At 38.1% G+C, this 23,611-nt stretch overlaps 1 protein-coding gene across 8 annotated transcripts in view; it reads right to left on the bottom strand.

Moving 5' to 3' along the window:
- Positions 1 to 23,611, bottom strand: part of LOC136876377 (transmembrane protein 98) — a 239,580-nt gene that overhangs the window by 152,244 nt on the left and 63,725 nt on the right. For all 8 annotated transcript variants that reach the window (XM_067150274.2, XM_068228413.1, XM_068228414.1 and 5 more), the window contains one exon: positions 2,059 to 2,271. In XM_067150274.2, the coding sequence (XP_067006375.2) occupies positions 2,059 to 2,271 (213 nt within the window). The remainder of the gene's footprint in view (positions 1 to 2,058; positions 2,272 to 23,611) is intronic.

The following is a 23,611-nucleotide window of genomic DNA, read 5'->3' as shown; positions in this document are numbered from 1 at the left end:
CAATAGACAGTAACAGTGACAGCAGTGACTCTGATATGAGTGTTCTGTTCTCTTTAAAGCAGAATTTTGTCCTATGGAGATAAGGAGAACTTCATCTGTGTTATTCAAAGTGGTAACGGCAAGTAATTTCATTTGTTATATTTTCTTTTCTGCTTCATTATCAGAAATATTTCATTAAATGCATTTTGTGTGCACTTTTTCCAATTAGACTCTATACTGCTCCATACTTTTGAGTCATAATTTTGTGCTCTGTATATGCATGGTCACGAAACCTTGTTTTTATTTCCCCATACAGGCATGATACTTCAGAAATTTATATTTTTCATATATTTCTTTTCAACTCAAATATGGCCAATGTTTAACTTTTTATTTACTGTACAGGTAAATGATCAATATTAGAGTCTCTCTTTTCCAACTTATACTGGCCGAGGCATGAGAGATGAGACTTGGTTCATCCTGAAACATAGTATAGATTTCTGTATGTATAGCATACTATCCTCTATTATATTTAACCATGTGTACTCTAGATTCTACTATTTTCAGAAGTTACTTCCCAAGGTTAAGTCCCTTATTATTTGCACCTTTGACTGCTATATGTGCAATTTCTGCTACTATGTACTTTTTCCCAAGTATAATGATGTGTGTACGCATTCCTGTTCATGTTATAAGTGTTTTATATCTTGAGAAGTATGTGTCCTGTATGTCAGCATATAAACCTAAGTGGGCTGGCAACAGCATCCCGCCAACAGGTGACCTGTAAAGTCGGAAGTAACGATGACACAGCGATAAACATACATTTTATAGTTTTGTAGTATGCATTACTGAGGAGCTTTTACTGTCTCTCTCTCTTTCTCCTTTTTTTTCCCCACGGTTGTATACCATGAACATAAGTAGCAATATAGCCTACTACCTGAAGAATGACTACCTGGAGTAAAGTCTCAAACTCCTTCAGTCATTCATGAATGCTGTAAATATCATACAAGAAAAAAGAGATTATCACATTTTCACTTGCTCTTCATGTGTAGTAACAAATGATTTATTTACATTAACGATTACAGTCCCTGTGAGTGAACTGAAACTGAAGAGTTCATTGCAAGAACCCCATAATCCCAATTTGGGCTCTTTTACTACATGGGTAAAAAACTAGAAAAACTGATATAGATCACGGAATGGAATATGGAGCCAGCAGGATGCAGTATGTTCAGTGGTTAGCAAAACAAGGGTACAATGTGAGTAAACAGTACGTTAGAAAAATATTAGCTAGAGTAGCTAAATTTAATTTATTTTAAACATTAAAATGAATTAATTAATTTGATTAAATAAGCTTGGAAGCATTTTATTTAATTTCTTTTAAACATTAAATTGAATTTGATTTGTAAGTCATTAATTGAATTAGCATGGAACAATTTTATTTCACTTCTTGTTAACATTAAATTAAATGTAAGAACTATTTATCCTACATTAAAATTTGTTTTAGTTAATTTCTGTCTGCATTTATTACTAATTTGTGACTGTATACACTTTAAATGTCAATATCTGTATTTTGCTGCCTGTTGCCATTTCTTGATGGATGTCGAATTTTTGCATCTGGCACACGCCAGAGCACTAAAGAATGGAGCACAAATTGTGCATCTGGATGATGTGAAAAGTACTACTCATAGGGTTGGTGATCACTTTGTAGACCAGTAAGGAAAGCAATAACAAACTACTTCACTCCTTAACATGCCATGTATGCCTCATTATGGCGCCTCAATCAGTTTCCCTGCAGCTACATAACCTTGGTGCTATTTAAGGATCCAACCAGCCTCTGGGATGAACACTCAACAGACATCTCTTTCTCATATTTTTTCGAGTCAGACAGTAATTGCAGAGAACTCCTCAATTATAAAGTAGGGCCTAAACAAATCACCATCATCAATGACAGTCCATGGGGGAGAAACCTCAAAAGCAAGAAACTACTAACACTGATGGTATTTCATCATCTTTACAGGTGCTTGAAAAGAGCACAAAACTTAATTGACAACACAGTAGGAAAAAAAAAAAAATCAGGTGACTCACCAAAAGATGTTTATCCATATCAGAAAGTGCCTCATCTATCCATCGCAAACGTCTAGAGCCATAACTGACACTACATCCCAGACGAGTGACTAGTGCTAGGTGGGTGACAGCCAAAGCGAGAGCTGCAGTGCGGGCTTCGAGCAAACGGGCATCCAGTGGTGGGTACATGCTGCGAACCATGTCGTCCACACGGGGCGAGATACGGCGTGCAACCTTAATATAAACAGTTACAAACTTAGCTTATACCTAAAACCAGAATCTACAGGTCACTAATGTTAAAAAAAGCATTCTTTTCCTCAATCAAGCCCATGGAACACTAGAGGGGCATCCTGACCCAAATTAAACAGGAGTGGAATGTCTAGCTTCCTTACTCTTCATTAATGGTCAAATGAAAAAAAAAAATGCAGACAGCCCAAGATGCCCCTAAATGAAACAATGTCCACTAATTGATCATGGAATTCAGTGTCCAATTTTCACTTTCCCAGCCTCAGTTTACAGGCCAATACTTACTTTGTACCAGAACTAATCAAGCTTGTCTGAAACAGAATAAAAAATCTGTGGGGTAATTTAATAGCATCAAGAATAAGAAACAGCAGCAGAACTAGCCCACATTCATGGTTGTACTCTCTATGAGACAATGATGACACCAGTGTTAGAAATGTTTATCATACTAGTTGCTTCATACAAGGGATCTTGGCACAATATAGTCAACAGAGCTGAAATTTGTCTGATAGCATGTGTCCCCTGGCAGTCTATCAATGTCCATGGTGAGAACTCCATGTTAATTTACTGCAATTTTGAAGACCCTCTTTCCAGAGAGAAATTCTACAAATAATTTAATCCATCCTTTAAGCTTGGAACAATAATCACCATCACTAGAAGAGAAAAATTTCTGACACCCCAGTGTTCCTCAAGTCTTTCAAAGAAGGGATATAAAATATGCACCATGAAAATAATTCTATGATAGAAATTTCATCATAACACATACCGGTGGGAAGACAGTATTCGAAAGTACAGTAGAAGTCCGCTATAGCGAGTACGGCATATAGCGAGAACTCCGTTATAACGGCAGCTTTTTCCTGTCCCATGAAAATCCCTATATTAAACTGAGTATTATCCTTCAGTAACAGCAAGAACCCAATCATTGACGCATCCATTATTACAAGTGATTAAGCGTGCGTCATTTTTGCCATTATCAATATTTATGAACTCCAGCGATTATATTATAGATTATTATATTATGGATTATTATAGATTATAGATTATTATATTACAAATTTTTCGCTATGTGCTCTCTCGATCACATTTGAACTAGAAAGGCAATATCGGAGTCGATTAGTAATACTCGTTGACTGGTGTTCTATAAGCACAATTCGAAAAATGATTGCTTAATTTTAAAGCTATGTACTGAAATTAAGCATGAATGTGATAAACCTCAAGATACAGCACAGAGTGGATGAGTGATTTCCGAGGTTAGTTTATTCAGTAAAACCTCAGACATTTCTGCAAGAGACAAGCAAATATAATGCGTTAAGCGACAAAACGTACTATTGAATGCACGAATAAACACTATCTAACACGAATGTATAAACACTTGACATGTTTTTCTTCAAACATGCATGCATTTTACATCGTGTTTATAAGGGAACAGAGAAAGATGTAGGCCATCTAATGTTTCTGAAGATGCAATGAGACTATTAAAAGGTGTAAAAAAGAGAGAGATAATATGGAAACCTTTCCCATTGGGGCTTATTAAAAAAAACTGACAACAATTATAAAAACATTTCCAGTGGGGCGCCGTAAAATATCAGCATATTATTGCAGATCACACTCTTCGACCATGAATTATTTGGCGATTAAACTCCGCCATATGCGAGAGAAATGACTGACTGTCATCTTGAATGTAACAACACTTTGATTGACTCGAGTCGAAACTCGACGGTGCGAGTTTCAACATATGCACCACCACTGAAAGATGCAGATGCCTGTCCATTTCCTGGATTTGTCGTCATTAATAAACGATTTCATGACTTTTTCATTATCTATAATGGGGCTACCGCAAGACAAATACGCACCTCGCTAGTCAACTTCACACAATTATGTTCCTAATCCTTACATAGTGTATCATGCAACAAATATTTGCTACCCTTCACTGCATCACTCAACACAGAATATATTTCTAATTTATGAATGGAATGCGAAATATAAGCACAAACAGGTTTACTGGATGATTCAATAATATCAACGATAACCGGAGACCAAAACTGAATTTTTCCGAAGCTATAATTTACTCTCTCAAGTTCCGGAAATCAAGGCCATTTCCAGTTTTCATCTAAGTTTCCCCAAACTGCCTCCTGTGGTGAGGGCTCTAACCTGTGTTGGGTATCCTGTTCCTTTCAGAAGGGATGATAAAGAACAATTTCAGGGCTGGGAAAAATGTGATCGTACTGAGCGAAAATAATTATGTGACGCGATAAATGAGGTATTTTTAAATAGATTTAATACAACATCAGGACTTCGAATTTACGATGTGCTAAGTGAGAAATTGCCTTAATGAGGAATGCCCAATAAGAGGTTAAACTGTATTTTCTCGCGTCTGGTTAAATTTCGGAAAGGATATTCCCAAGTAATTTGGTGCTTAAAATATGTTTTCATGATACATATGAGGTTAGGTTAGGTGACTCTGTTTGAATAAGAAAACTGAAAAGTTTTCCACAGAAGCCACTGGAGTGATACTACTCCAATTCTACAGAATGAAATTGAACATCCTCGTTCACGTTGTCACAGAATTAGAAAAATAACTTACAAGTAGGCCGCAGTATGAAAATCAGCAAACGCAAGTTTTAAACAAACAGATTGCCGTTCCATACCAATTTATGAAAAAACCGGATATAATGACAATCCGCTACAACGAGTAAATTTTTCACCGTTATGAATTCTTGCTATAACGGACTTCTACTGTAATTGGAATGCTCATTTATTTAGCTGTATAAAATTTATTATTTAATTTGGAGTTGCAGAAATTTGTTGGTCTGAACTTGTGGGCTTCTGAAACACACTGTAGCAGGAAGCATTATTCCCTCACAAGCTTGGACTTTTCTACAACTTGTACAACTGACAGTGTCAGCAAGAAAGAAGAGAAATTTAATTAGATGAAATAAACTAGTTTTCTATTGGTTAATGTAAGGTCCAGCAGGTTAACTCTGTATTCTTATTGGTCTCCCTTTGTGCTTACACCATTTCCTGTTTCTCGAACTCCACCGTTTTTCAGTGGGAGCAAGGGAGCGTCTGCTGTCTTTCATGGTTGACCGTCTTAGCGAGTGGCCGTGCCTGCGCCGAGCTCCCATTTCATGAGAATCTGCCTATCCTACTGTAAGCATTCTTGTTTCTTTCAGGTTTGGTTGTAATTTCACTTAACTTTTAAATGTAAAACTTTCCTTAATTATGCAGGAGTTCGCCCTCAGATCCTACGTTTATTGCTAACTTTTAATTTTGCGATGAGCTAGTTTTTCAGCTAACCTCACTCTGAACTTTGTCGGAGACAAACCCTTTTAAAACTTTTCGTTTGTATTAATTTTAATCTGTCCATCGGGTTTGCCATCCATTAGTTCTGTTTCACCTTGCATGAAAAAAAAAATTAAGTCCTGTTTCCAGTTATTTGATCAGGTAAGAAATGGAATGAACGATGAAGCCCCCATCTAGCAGCAAGGATAGGAATTGTGCCAGCTGTCGAAGCCTGTCGCACTCCTCTGGGGCAATGATTATTGAATGACTGATGAAATGATATTGGAGTGTGTTGCTGGAATGAAATATGACAGGGAAAACCAGAGTACCTGGAGAAAAACTTGTCCTGCCTCCATTTTGCCAGGCACAAATTTCACACGGAGTGACCGAGATTTGAACCACGGAACCCAGCATTGAGAAGCCGGCGCACCGCCACCTGAGCCACGGAGACTCTAGTTTCAACTTACATACATACATACATACATACATACATACATACATACATACATACATACATACTGTCCCCTTCAAATTTGGCCTACAATAAATATTTTATTGTGCATTCAAGGAAAAAGCTATTATTTCATTATTATGGGTGATATATTTCCAGTCCTGAGTTATAGAGACGTGTCCGCATGTACGGAACCGGTTCTCACCAGCCGGGATCAAAGTATTGATTTTCAATCAACCGGTCAGCTGTGTCACATGACCCAGTGGGAACGTCCAAGGCCACTGCAAGGTGAAGGACGCATGACAGAATCTTCGAGTGAGAGTACTTTCAAAAATTGTAATGACCTATTAGGTGTAAGATAATGGCCAATTACGAGTCAATGTGGAGACACCCCTCCTTGAGAAATGCTTAAATACCGAAGTTTTCAGAAGAAACGCTCTCTTACTCTTAATTATTCACGCTCTACGTATTTGTTCTACTGGGATTTTACGATGCAGACACTCTGTCACTGGACTCGGCAATATTTCTACTCGACGGCAGTACAAATCAACTACCTTCTTATAGTACATTAGTCAACAAGTCTGGCATATTTTCGCAGACTAAGTTGTGTGTTATTCCTCTCTAAAACTCGACGTAATTGTGTGTGGAATATCTTCTAAAAATTTGTGTCAGTTTCAGCCTTCACCGTACTAGAAGAAAGAAGAGGATCGCCACGTGGTTATTGGAGTTCGTCAAGATGTTTCAACGATCTGAAGAGGAGACCTACAGTATTTCTGCATTGGACTTCACTGCTGCAATTGTGCATTAAAATGTAGGCAATGTCTAACATGGGGAGATAGCGATGGAAGCAGGTAACGAACAACATGTGATCCAGTAATTCCAGATCTTCGGTAGAGATCCGGTTTCATCATACATTTAAGTACCCTTTTCTAATGTTTTATCTGTTCATCTTTGTAGAGATAATGCTTACTTATTCATTAGTGGTAGTATTTCTTCTACATTTGCAGTACTAGTTGCTATTTTCATCCTTCTTTCACATGGGGAATGGTAGTGTTGTCACGTTGTATGTGAGTGATTATTGGATTCTATTAGAGTAGCTAGGATGTGCGCGTGTCGTCTATGATTACTCCAAATGACCCAATTAGTAGTCTAGTGTTATTTAAAAACCATTGTCCTCATCGATAAGTAACAATTTATTTTTGAAAATATTTTCAATGTGGAAATCATATGGTACAGATTTACGGCATGTTTGTTATGCCAGATTTCAACGTAAATTTTCTTCTTGTTGGATTTAATGCGTGTTAGTGTCATCTGGCTTATTGTCGAACTCTGGCTTACGAAAATTTAAAACCTAGCACATCTAATAATAATAAAAATTTCACCTCAGGTTAAATGAATGAGTAAGGGTCATGAGTTTAAATATTGCTTGATCTTGTTGCAAGATGTTAATGTGTATCAATTAGGATGAATATGAGCCTGGAATATGGTAGAATCCTGATGGATCATTTACTGTATTTAATGACTTATTGAATTCATTTAAACGTAATTTCTTCAAGTGTGGAGCACATGTTAATTGATAAATGTAGAGTTAAGTAATAATAATGTCGTGACTCCTGAACCATGAATGCGAATATTAATGTTTGACCTGTAATATGTGCGTATCTGTAGACGACAATTCTTCCAGATATCAACCGCTGATGTTATTATGACCAACGTTGTGAAATTTTCATCATCTTTGACCAAGTGATCACTCAGATTTCATCACATTTCTGAGAGTCGTAATGGATTTTTTTTAGCCGATATCGTCATCGTGATATTTCATGTGCCTAGGGTGAAAATCAAATATAAAATTCAAAGTCTAGAATTCATTGTAAATAACGCAAATAATTCTCGTGTGTCTTTGTGTGAATGCTGTGTGTATGTGTGTTGTAGCAATTTCAGTGACTTGTGATATTTTTTTTGAAATGCGGTTCTCACCCGGCCATATGTTCATCATGTTGGACCCAGGTTATCAGCACCGTTGTTTGAGTTGATCTGACTTTTCAAAAGTTAAATCTTTAATAAATTTTATTTTAAATTTAAGTTGAGATGAGTTCAACGTATCAGACACCAATGAATAAGAAGGGATTATTTCATGCGTCTGGACAGAGTACTCTGTTACTGTAAGGCTTGTAATGTTAATTTTTCTCAAGGCATCAGATGTTAAAGATTAAAGTCACGTGTTGTTCAGTCAAATATTAAAGGAAGTTTCATGGAAATAATTATTGTACGAGTACAATTTGATGGAAATAAGTCTGATAGAGACATCTTAAGTAATGTTCCCGAATAAAAAATTGTTGAAGTCCAGTTTAATGGATCTCACGTTTGATGAATGAAACGATGTAATGTAAGATTATCCAGAAGTAGAACAAAGTGATTAATATTTTATTTTGTTGTAAAATCTTGATGCCATGAATAATTTCAGATACTCAAGGAATTTAAATTTTCATTTGAAGTAATGGATGTTGACATGAATGGGTCTGATAATTTAAATGCTTAAGACCAGTTATGAGTCAGATAGCTCATTGAGATTTGTTTGTTTTCAACTTGTAAATAATTACGCATTACTAAGAGGTGGTCCTCCCCATATAAAAAAATTTATCTTCTGTTGTTTCGTTGAGCCAGAAGTAGGCTAATATAAATATGTATATTTGCAGCATATTTCGACTTCCAAGGGGTCGGAGGAATTAAATGCTGTATCTAAGGGAACTGGCTGAGAAGAAATTAATTTTGAATTACCATCACAATTTATTTAATGTTAATTTGATAACTGCTGTTGAGTGCTAGTGTTAATAAATGTCAACAACCTGTTGTTTAAATCTTTTTGTATTATTGTTGCTAGTCCTTGTCTCTTTCCCTGCCTTCAAAAATAAGCGAAGCCAGACAGCGAACGGTCCACCCTTGAGACTCTCGCTCTCCAGATGAGCATGCCGGGAATAAAGGGGGCAATACATACATATGTTATCATCAAAGACTGTCATGCCTTTTAGCGTTCAGTCTGCAAGCCTCTGTGAATTTACTAAATGTCGCCATAATCCTCTATTTGCAACTAGTGCTGTGGCCTCATTTAGTTCTACACCTCTTATCTTTAAATCGTTAGAAACCGAGCCTAACCATCGTCGTCTTGGTCTCCCTCTACTTCTCTTACCCTCCATAACAGAGTCCATTACTTTCCTAGGTAACCTTGTAACCTATCCCCCTCCATTCGCCTCACATGACCCCAACACTGAAGCCGGTTTATGAGTACAGCTTCGTCCATCCAGTTCATTCTCCTCATTCCCAGCCCCCTCCTGCCATTGTTCCCACCTTTTGTACCAGCAGTCATTCTCGCTACTTTCATGTCTGTTACTTCTAATTTATGAATAGGATATCCTGAGTCCACACACACTTTCGCTCCCGTAAAGCAAAGTTGGTCTGCAAACAGACCGATGTAAAGATAGTTTCGTCTAGGAGCTGACTTCCTTCTTACAGAATACTGTTGATCGCAACTGCGAGTTCACTGCATTAGCTTTACTACACCTTAATTCAATCTCAATATATTACCATCCTAGGAGAACACACAACCTAAATACTTGAAATTATCGACCTGTTCTAGCTTTGTACCACCAATCAAACACACAACCTAAAAACTTGAAATTATCGACCTGTTCTAGCTTTGTACCACCAATCAAACATACAATTCTGTTGAATTTGTTACCTACTGACATCAATTTAGTCTTTGAAAGGCTAATTTTCATACCATACTCATTGCACCTATTTTCAAGTTCCAAGATATTAAACTGCAGGGTTTCGGCACAATCTGCCATTAAGACCAAGTCGTCAGCATAGGCCAGACTGCTTACTACATTTACACCTAACTGAATCCCACCCTGCCATTTTATACCTTTCAGCAGATGATCCATGTAAACTATGAACACTAAAGGTGAAAGATTATAGCCTTGTCTAACCCCTGTAAGTACCCTGAACCAAGAACTCATTCTACCATCAATTATCACTGAAGCCCAATTGTCAACATAAATGCCTTTGATTGATTTTAATAATCTACATTTAATTCCATAGTCCCCCAGTATGGCGAACATCTTTTCCCTCGGTACCCTGTCATAGGCTTTCTCTAGATCTACGAAACATAAACACAACTGCCTATTCCTCACGTAGAATTTTTCAATACCTGGTGCATACTGAAAATTTGATCCTGACAGCCCCTCTGTAGTCTGAAACCACAATGGTTTTCATCCAACTTCCTCTCAACTACTGATCGCTCCCTCCCTTCCAAGATGCCAGTGAATATTTTGCCTGGTATACTAATCGATGAGATACCTCGACAATTGTTGCAATCCTTCCTGTTCCCTTGCTTATAGATAGGTGCAATTACTGATTTTGTCCAATCTGAAGGTACCTTACCAACACTCCATGCTACTCTTACTACTCTATGAAGCCACTTCATCCCTGCCTTCCCACTATACTTCACCATTTCAAGTCTAATTTCATCTATTCCTGCTGCTTTATGATATGGAATTTATTTACCATCCTTTCCACTTCCTCAAGCTTAATTTCACCAAAATAATTTTCCTCCTCCCCATGAGCTTGGCTGTTCGCAACACCACCAGGAAGATTTCTTTTTACGTTAGGAAGATATTCAAAATATTTTCTCCACCTCTCCAGCAATTCCCTGGGATCACAATAAGAAATTTCAACATAAATGAAATTACAGAAAAAACGAACATAATCTTCAATACAGTCATCCCCACCCTAAAAACAGTTACCATAGGATAATCAATAAACAAAACATGACACGCGACAGAGAAACATCAAACGACACACCTAGCTCCACCCCTACCCACACAACAGCAACTCTCCCTACCCCTCCTTCCCTTCTCCACACAGCAACTAGTATGAGCCCAAGATGAACATGAAGCAGTACATAACAGGCTCACATATCAAACGCAACTCAACCACACCAATAACAGTAAGTACATTATTCAAATTAACATACACAATCCTTAGACATTCCTCCAACATAAAATATCTCTCACAGCTCAATCTTATCTTCCACAGATAATTATAACATCACTGCACAGCTACAGATGGGAAAGGAGCCACCACTTTGAATCCAATGCCACTCAAATTTTACGGATGTCACAGGACAATGATTCAATTTTAACATAAAACAACAAGGTTCAACATACAGCAGAGCTGAATATACATATTTCCTAATTGTATCCATATGCCCGACACTCTTTTTAAACTTGGAAAGTGTTTTATTCTATGTATATACTTGCAGAAAAAAAACTTTTGTACATATAATGTTATAATTTTACAAGCAAATCATATCACTCAAGCTCCAAAAACATCAACCAAGTGTACAAATATGAAAATAAGACTTGAACAAAGACGTCAACCAATGAACTGAATAACATGCAAGACACGTACGTTCATATGCCTGAAGTGTTCCTACATATATTGTTTTTATCTTATATACTTATAAGTTAGTTTTAAGTGGAGATAGTGTTTTATAAACTAATTTTAAGACCTCAAGCATATCATTAAAGACATACAATTGCATTGTCACACATAGTGACATACACACCAGTTCCCGTTTTGACATGCCCCATTCGGACGTGACCAAATATCTGTTATCATATGGCATTCCCCAGACAATGTAATCTTAATCATAGCTTCATGATCTATATGTGAATGTATTGTTCAGCTGAAGATGACCCTATGTAGGGGATCGAAACCAGTACTGTAGCATAACAAGTGCAATAAATAAGTATTGATAGGTGGAAGTCCTTTCCTATTTGTAATTGTGTAGTTCGTCAATACGTATATGAAGATCATAGATTACGATCCTTTTTCCCCTCCCTTCCTAGGATTCTTTATTACTGTCCAGAAAGGTTTCCCTGATGCTTGACCTAGCCTTTCCAGGTTATTACCAAAATCTTCCCACGACTTCTTTTTGGATTCAACAACTATTTGTTTCGCTGTTTCTTTCATTTAAGTACAAATCCCTGTCTGCCTCGGCCCTTGTTTGGAGCCATTTCTGATAAGCCTTCTTTTTTTGTTTACAAGCTGTTCTCGCTTCATCATTCCACCCAGATGTTTGCCTTTCCCCATCTTTATACACAGGTGTTCCTAGGCATTCCCTTGCAGTTTCTACTACAGCATCCCTGTATGTCACCCATTCTCTTTCTATATCCTGAACCTGCTTACTGTCTACTGCTCGAAACTTCTCACTAATCATATCCATGTATTTCTCTCTAATTTCACGTCCTGGATATTCTCTACCCTTATTCGTTTGCGAACAGATTTCACTTTCTCTACCCTAGATCTAGAGATACTTAGTTCACTACAGATCAGATAGTGGTCTGTATCATCAAAATATTCCCGGAAAACTTGAACATTCCTAACAGATTTCCTGAATTCGAAGTCGGTTAAGATATAGTCTATTATGGATCTGGTACCCCTAGCTTCCCATGTGTAGCGGTGAATAGCCTTATGCTTGAAGAATGCATTCGTAACAGCTAAACCCATACTAGCACAGAAGTCCCATTCCCATTAGCTTCCATATCTTCCCCACATTTACCAATCACCCTTTTATATCCTTCAGTTCTATTTCCAACTCTCACACTGAAATCACCCATTAGCACTATTCTATCCTTGCTGTTAACCCTGACCATGATATCACTCAATGCTTCATAAAACTTGTCAACTTCATCCTCATCTGCACCCTCACATGGTGAATACACTGAGACAATTCTTGTCCTAATTCCTCCAACTGCCAAATCTACCCACATCCTTCGCTCATTTACGTGCCTAATAGAAACTACTTTGCGTGCAATGGTCATCATCATCATCATCATCATCATCATCATCATCATCATCATCATCATCATCATCATTTCTTCGCTCCAGCAAGCCGGGTGCGGTTGTGTATGAGCCTCCTCCAGTTTATTCTATCCATCCACAGATGCTGCTCATATATGCGACACCAGTTCACATCTCTAATTTTAAGGTCCTTCATTACCTGTTTTTCCCAAATTGGGTCATGGTCTCTTCCCAGGAACATTGTGGTCAATGTATGTTTGAGGAGTCCTGTGAGGGTTCATTCTTTTCGTGTGACCATACCATTGCAATCTCTTCACTTCTAGTCTCCAGCAAGCTTCTTTCCAATCCAAGCTGTTGTCGGATGTCCACATTCCTTATTTTATCCATTTTTCCTTTTTGTAGACAAGAACGGAGGAACTTCATTTCTGTTGCCTGAAGGCGACTCTTTGTTGGTCCATTAAGTGTTGCTGCTTCCAGGCCATACATCAATATACGTACTAGATATATTTTGTACAAGCTGATCTTGGAAACTAACGGAAATGTTTCATCCCAAAGTATTTGACGTACAGCGTGATAGAATTTGGAAGCTTTCTGTATTCTGTTACTAATCTCTTGATGTATGATAATGTCTGATGACAGAACACTACCTATATACTGGAAGTTGCTTACAATATCCATCTCCTCATATCCAATTCTTAGATGAACAGTTGGAGAGTTTCTACTCATCACCAAGCCAACTGTCTTCGTTTTGCTGATTTTGAGACCTAAGGTTGTAAAAGTTTCATGCCAGAGATCTAGTCTAGTTTGTACTTCCACTTCTGTCTCACCCTATACCATTCATCAGCAAAAACCAGGGCATTAGTTGTTGGATCCTTTCTCTTAACTGCTTTTAAAACTTCATCCGTTATGATTATGAAGAGAAGTGGTGAAAGACAACTTCCTTGCTGGACTCCACTCTTCGTTTCAAACCAACCTGACCTTCCATCCTGGACCTGGACACAACAGTTGGTTTCATCATATAATCGTTGTAATCATGCTATGATGTCATTGTGCACTTTCTTATGTCTCAAACATTCCCATATATGCCTGCGTGGTACATGGTCATATGCTTTCCCGAAGTCTAGAAAAACAGTTATAAGTGTTTTACCTTTCTCCCAACACGGATAAACAGCCCTTCCCTTTCTATCACCCATAAAGTACACTTTATAGTCTCCTATCTCTTACTCGTTATCTCCCCTTACCTGAATATCACTTACTCCTAGCACATCCAGATGCATCCTCTTTGCTGCCTCCGCCAGTTCTACTTTTTTCCTTCCATAAACCCCATTAATATTGATAGTTCCCCATCGAATTCCATTTTGTTTGCCAAGTTGTCTCCAAGGAGTCCCTCGCCTGTCAAATGGGAGTGGGACTCCGTTACTCCCATAGGTCCGAGGCTTGCTTAAAATGTTCTGAGCTCGGTAAATTCATGAAGCAGGATGCTACCCTACTTACACGTAGTTCAAGTGAGGATCTTTCCTCTAACAGGTTATAGACCACTGGTGGATTGTATAGTCTTAGCCACCTGAGCACAAGGAGGGCCATGACTCGGAATATGTCTGAAATGCCCACTCCCATTCCATAGCAACCATAGCTGCAAGATGGCGCCGAATGAGACGGTAGAGTAAAGTTGCTCTTGCTATACCCTGTTTAAATTGCAAGTTAATCAGCTGAAAGTGCTAATCTGTGTTAAAAAAGTGATATATTTAAGTGCCTTCTTCTTTAAAAAATAATCATCATGTCGGTAAAGGAAGTAGCTAAGAAGATATCGGCTTTCGAAGATAGCATGAAAGACTTTCATGCTCGCCTAGACTCAGCAGTCAGTGTCGCTAACCCACCGAACGTGCTTCAAGCGCTTGGTGCCGAGTTCCAGGAATTCAAGAAACAGGCCAGCGAAGACATCTCCATGCTTAAAGGGGAGTTGAAGGCTCTTGAAGATCGGCTCCAGAAACAAGACGACGCGTTGGACGAGGCCGAACAGTACAGTCGCCGGAACTGCCTATTATTGCATGGTGTCCCGGAACAGCCGTCCGAGGACGTCTACATTAAAATGCTGGACACACTGAAAAATAAACTTTCGGTTGAACTTTCAATTCTTGATGTGGATCGCTGCCACAGGCTAGGCCGCCGAAATAGAACGTCTGCTGAAGTGGTCTCACAGGGAAATCGGCCTATCATTATAAAGTTCCTACGATACCATGATCGTGATCGAGTGTGGCGTGCAAAGCGAGCTTTGAAGGGCAGTGGGCTCATGCTAACTGAGTCCCTCACAAGTGCGAGAAAACATATACTTAATCAGGCAAGGGATTTATGGGGACTGCAGAAATGCTGGACTCAAGATGGACGCATTTGTGTATTAAGAGAAGATGGAACCAAATCTCAGATATCCACGATGGCACAGTTAAAAAACATTGCAGGTAGTAGGATGAACTCGTGAAATTAAGAGAAAGAAATTATGTGTGTAGTACCGATAATTAATTTATATTTGTGTGTGTGTATGTGTGTGCTTGTGAAAGTCAGTGAATCTACTCACCAGGTTGCTGGGGTAAGCTTATTTTACATCTTACTTAACTTTTGTTTTTCATACTGCTTACTTTCATATGATTGTTGACCAGTATAACGGTAATACTATTGACCTGCATTCCTCTCCACAGCCCTCACCCTCCCCTTCTCTTTCGTCCCTACCACCTTCAACAGGACTTGTGTTGCAAGAGCAGCTCAGTAGCCACCCGCGATCGTTACATTGTTGTCACCTAAATGGCCAGTCATTATTAGCTCATATAGAAGAGGTTCAGGCTATTTTTGAAGTGAACAATGTACATATTATTGGAATCAGTGAAAGCTGGATGCGTACAGACATGCCGTCATCGACAGCTAACCTTGACAGATACTCAATATTACGCCATGACTGCATTGACAAAATAGGCGGTGGACTTCTACTTTATTACAGAAATGACCTGAAATGTAAGATAATTTCCACTTCTGACCCACGACTTACACTGCGACCGGAATTTATGTTTGTAGAATTAGACTGCCATAAAAAGATATTGATAGGGATTGTATACAAGCCGCCTAAAATAAGACAGACTGATGATTTTGAAGAGGCATTAGCAAATCTTATCTCGGCATACGATGACATTACAATCATGGGCGACTTTAACACTGACCTTTTGAAGCAGACTAGTGACGCGAACAATCTACTGAATTTATTTATCGCTACAAACATGACAATTTTACCCCTCAACGCTACTAATCATGTTCATTACTCTGACCGCACAAGTCATACCTTAATTGATCTTCTTGTGACAAATCAACCTCAAAAAGTAATTAAGCACGGACAGATCCCTGCTCCTGGCATCTCTTCACATGACCTACTGTACGTGTGTTATTCTACTCGAATACCTAAGTACAAACCACGCTACATTACAATACGGGACTTACGACATATGGACCGGAATAAACTACGCTATGATGCATATAACTTGCCTTGGGATAGTATACGTAATTTTCAGAACATTAACTCTAAAGTAAACAAATTCAATTCACTGGTACTGGAAATATTTGACAAGCACGCACCAAAGAAACATGTAAGAATCACCCGCCATTCTTCCGCTTGGCTAACGGCCGAGATAAGATCTGCTATGGCCAGTCGTGACAAACTGTACAGACAATACAGACAGACGCATGACACAGATGATTTCCAGCAATACAAGATTCTGAGAAACAGAACAAAGCAGTTAATTAGGAATGCTAAATATAAACTTTCAGGAACTGATGAACAATAACAGCCCGAGACAAAAATGGAATAAATTACGCACGTTAGGTATAGGTAAAGCCGTAGAGCAACATGTGCCAAGCATATTGCTAGATGTTTTAAATGATCATTTCGCACGGCCAAGAATAGCCTCTACCTCCTTCCCAGAAAATTCACTACCCTCGTTACAAGAGCAGCCTGTGTATGAGCAATTCTCTTTCAGAAATGTCAGTTCGAATGAAGTTAAACGTGTGATATACGCTATAACATCTAATGCCACAGGTAATGACATTCCTATATCGCTTATTAAGGATGTCTTAGGAGCTGTTCTGCCAATACTAACTCATATATTTAACTACTGCCTGACAAACGGAGTTTTCCCAGATGTTTGGAAAGATGCACTAATTAGACCCATCCCGAAGAGCTCCAAGTTGGATTCTCCTTCAGATTATCATCCAGTATCCATTCTACCACCCTTATCCAAGGTGCTTGAACGTCTAGTTCATACACAAGTTACTGAATACCTTACCAAGCATTCCCTCTTGAATCCCTTTCAATCCGGCTTCAGGAAAGGACATAGCACTGCGACAGCTTTACTACGAGTGACAGATGATATCAGACGTGCAATGGACCAACGGGACGTGACTGTATTGACATTATTAGATCTCAGTAGTGCCTTCGACACTGTTAATCCTCAGTTACTACTGCAGAAACTTCGAGAGCTAAATTTTAACAGTGTATCACTTCGTTTCTTTTTATCTTATCTTGAAAATCGCCGGCAACGTGTAACAGTTGGAAATTTGAGTTCAGGATGGCAAAGGAAGACCCTCGGCGTCCCTCAGGGGTCGGTTCTTGGACCACTGCTATTTATCATCCAAATTAATGATATATCAAAAGCTCTTAAATTCTGCAAATTGCAAGTGTACGCGGATGATTTACAGGTTTACTATCATTCAAAACCGAGTGATATTGATACTGCAATTACTAAAATAAATTCTGACCTTCAACATCTTACTGACTATGCAAATAAAAACAGTTTATTAATGAATCCAAATAAGACTCAAGTTATTATTATCGGTACCAGTAAAAACCTTTATTCCCTCAAGCAACAGAACATCCCCCCAATAATTTTAAACAATAAAATCATACCCTACTCTACTTCAGTGACCAACTTAGGAATTATCATGACTGAGACTCTAAACTGGACTCAACAGGTGATAAGCACATGCAATAAAGTACATAAAAGCTTATATCCCCTGAAACGGTTCGCTAATATATTCTCTGTTCGACTTAAAGTACAAATAATTCGCTCTCTTATACTACCTATATTTGACTACTGTGACACTGTGTTGACTGGAATAACCTGGGACAGTAACAAGAAACTGGACCGGAGTCTGAACAGCTGCATAAGATATATCTTTAATCTGCGATATGATGCTCATGTATCACCTTATTATAAGGAGCTGTCGTGGCTTCGAGTGCACCAGCGCCGTGAACTTCACATGCTATCGCTTCTGCACAAAGTTCTTTCCACTAATACTCCCGACTATCTGTCTTCATCTTTTTCTTACCTCTCGTCCTATCATGAACACAATACAAGATCTGGTTCCTCTCTTGCCATACCTATAAACCGTACTGCTGTGTACAACCGCTCCTTCATAATCTCTGTGTCTAGATCATGGAATTCGCTACCTGCGAACATTAGAGAAAATCCTTCTCATCGCAAGTTTAAAGTGGCTTGCCGGGAGCATTTGCTGGGTAGATCCCGCTGACTTGCTGGATAATTGTTGAGTGAATGAAGGAATGAATGGGATGAATGAATGGATTACTGCAGTTACATAATTTAAGTGTACGTTATTTTGTGTATTTTAAAATTAAGGATTCTTTCATTATTATTATTATTATTATTATTATTATTATTATTATTGCTATTAGTATTATTTGTTTTATTTGTATTCCAAATTATAAGTTATGTATATGTATACTCATCTAGTGGTTAAGTGTAAGAGAGGGCCTTGAGCCCTAACTTCACCACCAATAAAGGCATTATCTATCTATCTATCTATCTATCTATCTATCTATCCCGAACTAGGACGTGACTACAGCAACCCATACCATGAGCCACTCAACTTACGTATGTAAATTAATTTTAACGAGGGGGGAGTTGGCCGTATGGTTAGGGGCTCGCAGCTGCGAGCTTCCATCCAGGAGATAGTGGAAATGTCGGCAGCCCTAAAGATGGTTTTCCAGGGGTTTCCCATTTTCACACCAGGCAAATGCTATGACTGTACCTTAATTAAGGCCATGGACGCTTTCTTCCCACTCCTAGCCCTTTTCTATCCTATCATCGCCATAAGGCTCATCTGTGTCAGTGCGACATAAAGCAAATTGCGGAAAATATTACAATATGTTAATGTTCATCTCCTGTAGTTATTTGGGTGATGATGTAATGTTTTCTTTAACATGTTTATGTCAATTTTTACCTAGTTACTCTTTTTTTGTGTGGAATGGATTAGCCCTCTGTTTCATAGACATGAATCATCATAATAGGTTTTGATATGTTTTCATTCAGGTGTCAAGGCACATGTAACTTACTGTAAATAATTTGTTTTAGCGCGCTGCATGCGTGTTTAGGTATGCTCAACTTATATTTACCTCCTATTCCCAATCATGTTACTACTACAGTCTTGTTTAGTCTTTTGAGTTTTGAATATCCTAATTGAAATAAAATGTTAGCTCCTAGAAAATTATCGCTTTGAATTTTTAGCCACAAAAGGCTACGTTCCACTACCTTTCCACAACCTACCAGTAGTTGTAGTGTATTTTAAATTTATTTTTAAAATTTGATGTTACAATATGTTTGAACTATTTTAAATATATTTTCATGTTTCAAATTTCTTTCTTTAAATTTTGTATGTAATGCGCTCAAGGCAGTTACATAATATATATTAATACTACTATGAATCAGTTCCTTTCCTGTTTCAGTTTCTCTACCTCTTTCTTCCTTCTGCATTACTAATCTTCAACCACCCATATAGACTTCTTTTCCTCTTCAGCCTCAATGTACTTGTGTTTTATTGACTTTCCCCTAGTAATTTACTTTCCACATCAAAACTGATGATCTCTCAACTACAGGTGTGGATGCCAATCCTCCTGATGAAGGTGGGATCCGAAGGATCAGGAACTGAGTGGCCCACTGTCGGCAGCCCTGAAGATGGTTTTCCGTGGTTTTCCATTTTCACACCAGGCAAATGCTGGGGCTGTACCTTAATTAAGGCCACGGCTGCTTCCTTCCCACTCCTAGCCCTTTCCTGTGCCATTGTCGCCATGAGACCTATCTGTGTCGGTGCGACGTAAAGCAACTTGCAAAAAAAAAATAAAAAAATAAAAAAAAAAAAAAAAATTGAATTGAGTGGGAGAAAGCATATCTATGAAAGAGTAGTGGTACTGGGAAGAGGAGTTTGCCCTTGTTCTTTAGTGTTTCCACATTAGTTCTTGTCCCTTTTACTGTTGCCTCCTTTATCCACACCACCCTATCAATGTGTTTGTTCTCTGAATATGTTTCTATGCTAATACATTGCTTCCTTCTCCTATTATACACAGTATAATGCATACTGATGATGATATTCCCCTCAGAATGATGTACTCTGATCATTGTGGTGTGAATTACTGTAGTCACGCACTAGTTTGTGAGCCATGGACAATGGCCAAGTGGTCCTAGTAAGTAGTCCTGGAAGTCAGGAAATCAGTTGCTATGGAATAGGAGTAGGCATCTCAGGCATATTTTGAGTAGTGGCACTCCTAGTGCTCAGGTAGCTATGCGATCCGAAGCACTGTGGTTTCAAAACTATTACATGTGAAACATTCCCACAAGGAGTATGTATAAGTCTAGCATCCTACTTCACAGAAATTTACTAAGCATGATCAGAATATTTTACAAATGAAAAGCTAAAAAGCTAAAAATGGTTCCACCTATTCAATACCTTATTAGTAATATAAGAGCTAAATTATTTTGGAACTAGTTTTGACCTCATGTGGTCATCTTCAGCCAAAGATTTTATAAAACTGATAAAGTCATGACATGAAAACATACAATAGTTGTTGAGTCATCAGTCCATAGACTGGTTAGATGCAGCTCTCCATGCCACCCTATCTTGTGCTAACCTTTTCATTTCTACGTAACTATTGCATCCTACATCTGCTCTAATCTGTTTGTCATATTCATACCTTGGTCTACCCCTACCGTTCTTGCCACCTACACTTCCTTCAAAAACCAACTGAACAAGTCCTGGGTGTCTTAAGATGTGTCCTATCATTCTATCTCTTCTTCTCGTCAAATGTAGCCAAATCGATCTCCTCTCACCAATTCGATTCAGTATCTCTTCATTCGTGATTCGATCTATCCATCTCACCTTCAGCATTCTTCTGTAACACCACATTTCAAAAGCTTCTATTCTCTTTCTTTCTGAGCTAGTTATCGTCCATGTTTCACTTCCATACAATGCCACGCTCCACACAAAAGTCTTCAAAAACATCTTTCTAATTCCGATATCAATGTTTGAAGTGAGCAAATTTCTTTTCTTAAGAAAGCTCTTCCTTGCTTGTGCTAGTCTGCATTTTATGTCCGCCTTACTTCTGCCATCGTTGGTTATTTTACTACCCAAGTAACAATATTCATCTACTTCCTTTAAGACTTCGTTTCCTAATCTAATATTTCCTACATCACCTGCCTTCGTTCGACTGCACTCCATTACTTTTGTTTTGGACTTATTTATTTTCATCTTGTACTCCTTACCTAAGACTTCATCCATACCATTCAGCAACTTCTCAAGATCTTCTGCAGTCTCAGATAAAATAACAATATCATCGGCAAATCTCAAGGTTTTGATTTCCTCTCCTTGGACTGTGATTCCCTTTCCAAATTTCTCTTTGATTTCCTTTACTGCCTGTTCTATGTAAACATAAAATGAAGTTCAATTATATAACACAAAAGATTAAATTCACAGTCCAGCTTTCTAAACATAATCGAATGAAAATTACATCACAGTTCTGCTAAAACACTGGATGAATGAAAGTTTGCATCATATTACATAGCTTGTGGTATTTGACGTAGAGTAAAGGGAAACCATGTAAAATTCCATTAGGGACATCTTTGGTGTGTTTGATGGCATTTCAAAAGAAGAGTAAGATTTGTTTTCCAATTCAGATCAAATTCACAAATTGTATGAAAAAGACAATTAAATAATAAAATTAGCCATATAGTTGAAAAGATGGAAAATATGGCCATGTTGATATGAGACTCACCCTTTATTGGGAAATCCAAGGTATGTTACTGATGTCGTCACAAAAACCACAATAACATGTCGTTGTATGGACATGAGTGAAGGGAAGGAGGGAACAGATGAAGGGCAAGGTGAAGCGTGATTGCTTTAAACAACTCTTACTCTTCTTTTGTACTTCCATCAAACATACCAAGACGTCCCTAATGGAATTTTACATGGTTTCACTTTACTCTAAATGAATTAACAGTCAAATACCACAAGTTATGTAATATGATGCATAACTTTCATTCGTGTGATCCTGTACCAAATGTTGTAAATCACAAGCCTAAAATAGTGAAATTTTATCCAGTATTTTTAGCAGAACTGTGATGTAACTTTAATTCGACGATGTTTAGCAAGCAAGACTGAATATAATATTTTTGTTGTATAACAGAACTTTATTTTAACATCCATCCATTGTATGTCTTCATGTTGTGACTTGTCAGTTTTTAAAACATGTTTGGCTGAAGATGACCACGTGACGTTGAAACCTAGTCCCGAAATAATTTAGCTCTTATATTTCTAATAAAGTATTAAATAAGTGGAACCATTTTTAGCTTTTAATTTGTAATTGTATTTCAATATGGATCACTATGAAACTTATTGCTTATGACGACAGAATATTTTAAGCAAGCCTCCCTATGAGAGATATGACGTCCTACTTCCATTTGACGGGTTAGGGACTACTTGGAAGCAACTTGGTAAACATAATGGAATTCAATGGGGTGCTACTGATATTCATGGGTAATATGGAAGAAATAAAGTAGAACTTGCTAAGTCAGCAAAGGAGAAGCGCCTCGATGTGTTACGAGCTAATGATGTTCAGGTAGGGGAGATTACAAGGAAGAGATAGGAGATTAAGGTGTTCTTAATACGGGTTTAACCCCTCAGCGACGGCGAACATTTTAGTGCCACTAAACCCAGCGGACATAGGTGATTCAGATGTGAGCACTAAGAGAATGCAGCAATCTCTAAAAATTCACTGTTACAACAGTTTAGCTCAGATTATTTTCCAATGTTTACAGCAAAGATTCAAAAGAATGTAGTTTACATTCATTAACTTTATATTTACCTTATAGTGCATTAATAGAGAAGAGATCTTCCACATTTTGTACGGAATGGAAGTAACATTATTGTATTTGCCTGGGTTGATTCACAATGCAATGAAAACTAGGGTAATCATTGCTTCGGGAAATTCGAGCAGAAGAACCAGGAACAATAGTTCAATAGGTTAATGGGACGATTAGTTCATGAGAAAGAGGGCAGATACCTAGGCGTGTTTTGTCGTCCATAACTTGAATGCGCGAACCATGCCCTCCCATTCCTTATGTTATGCATTCACTCTCGCTCTGTTCAGATCAGTCTGATGTAGGGTTGTTACCGTATGATTTATTAAATTTAATCACTTCGCTTTCACTCAAACTGCACCGTACCATCCTTCTGCACCATGCAACATCATATTTCAAAGTGACAGCAAGTTAAGTAAATTTGATTCGTAAGAGGTTTCAAGGCATTGAAAGTATTACAGGAATTCTCACCAGATGATGTCAGCATTCATATCAGTGAAGAGTTGGCAATTTATATTATCAATCTACATAAGGAAACATCCTGTACTGAATC

This window comes from Anabrus simplex, chromosome 6, assembly GCF_040414725.1.
Source record: "Anabrus simplex isolate iqAnaSimp1 chromosome 6, ASM4041472v1, whole genome shotgun sequence".
NCBI classification, from domain to species: Eukaryota; Metazoa; Arthropoda; class Insecta; order Orthoptera; family Tettigoniidae; genus Anabrus; species Anabrus simplex.
Note: the sequence above shows the minus strand (reverse complement) of the source record. Positions and strands in the feature narration are given on the sequence as shown.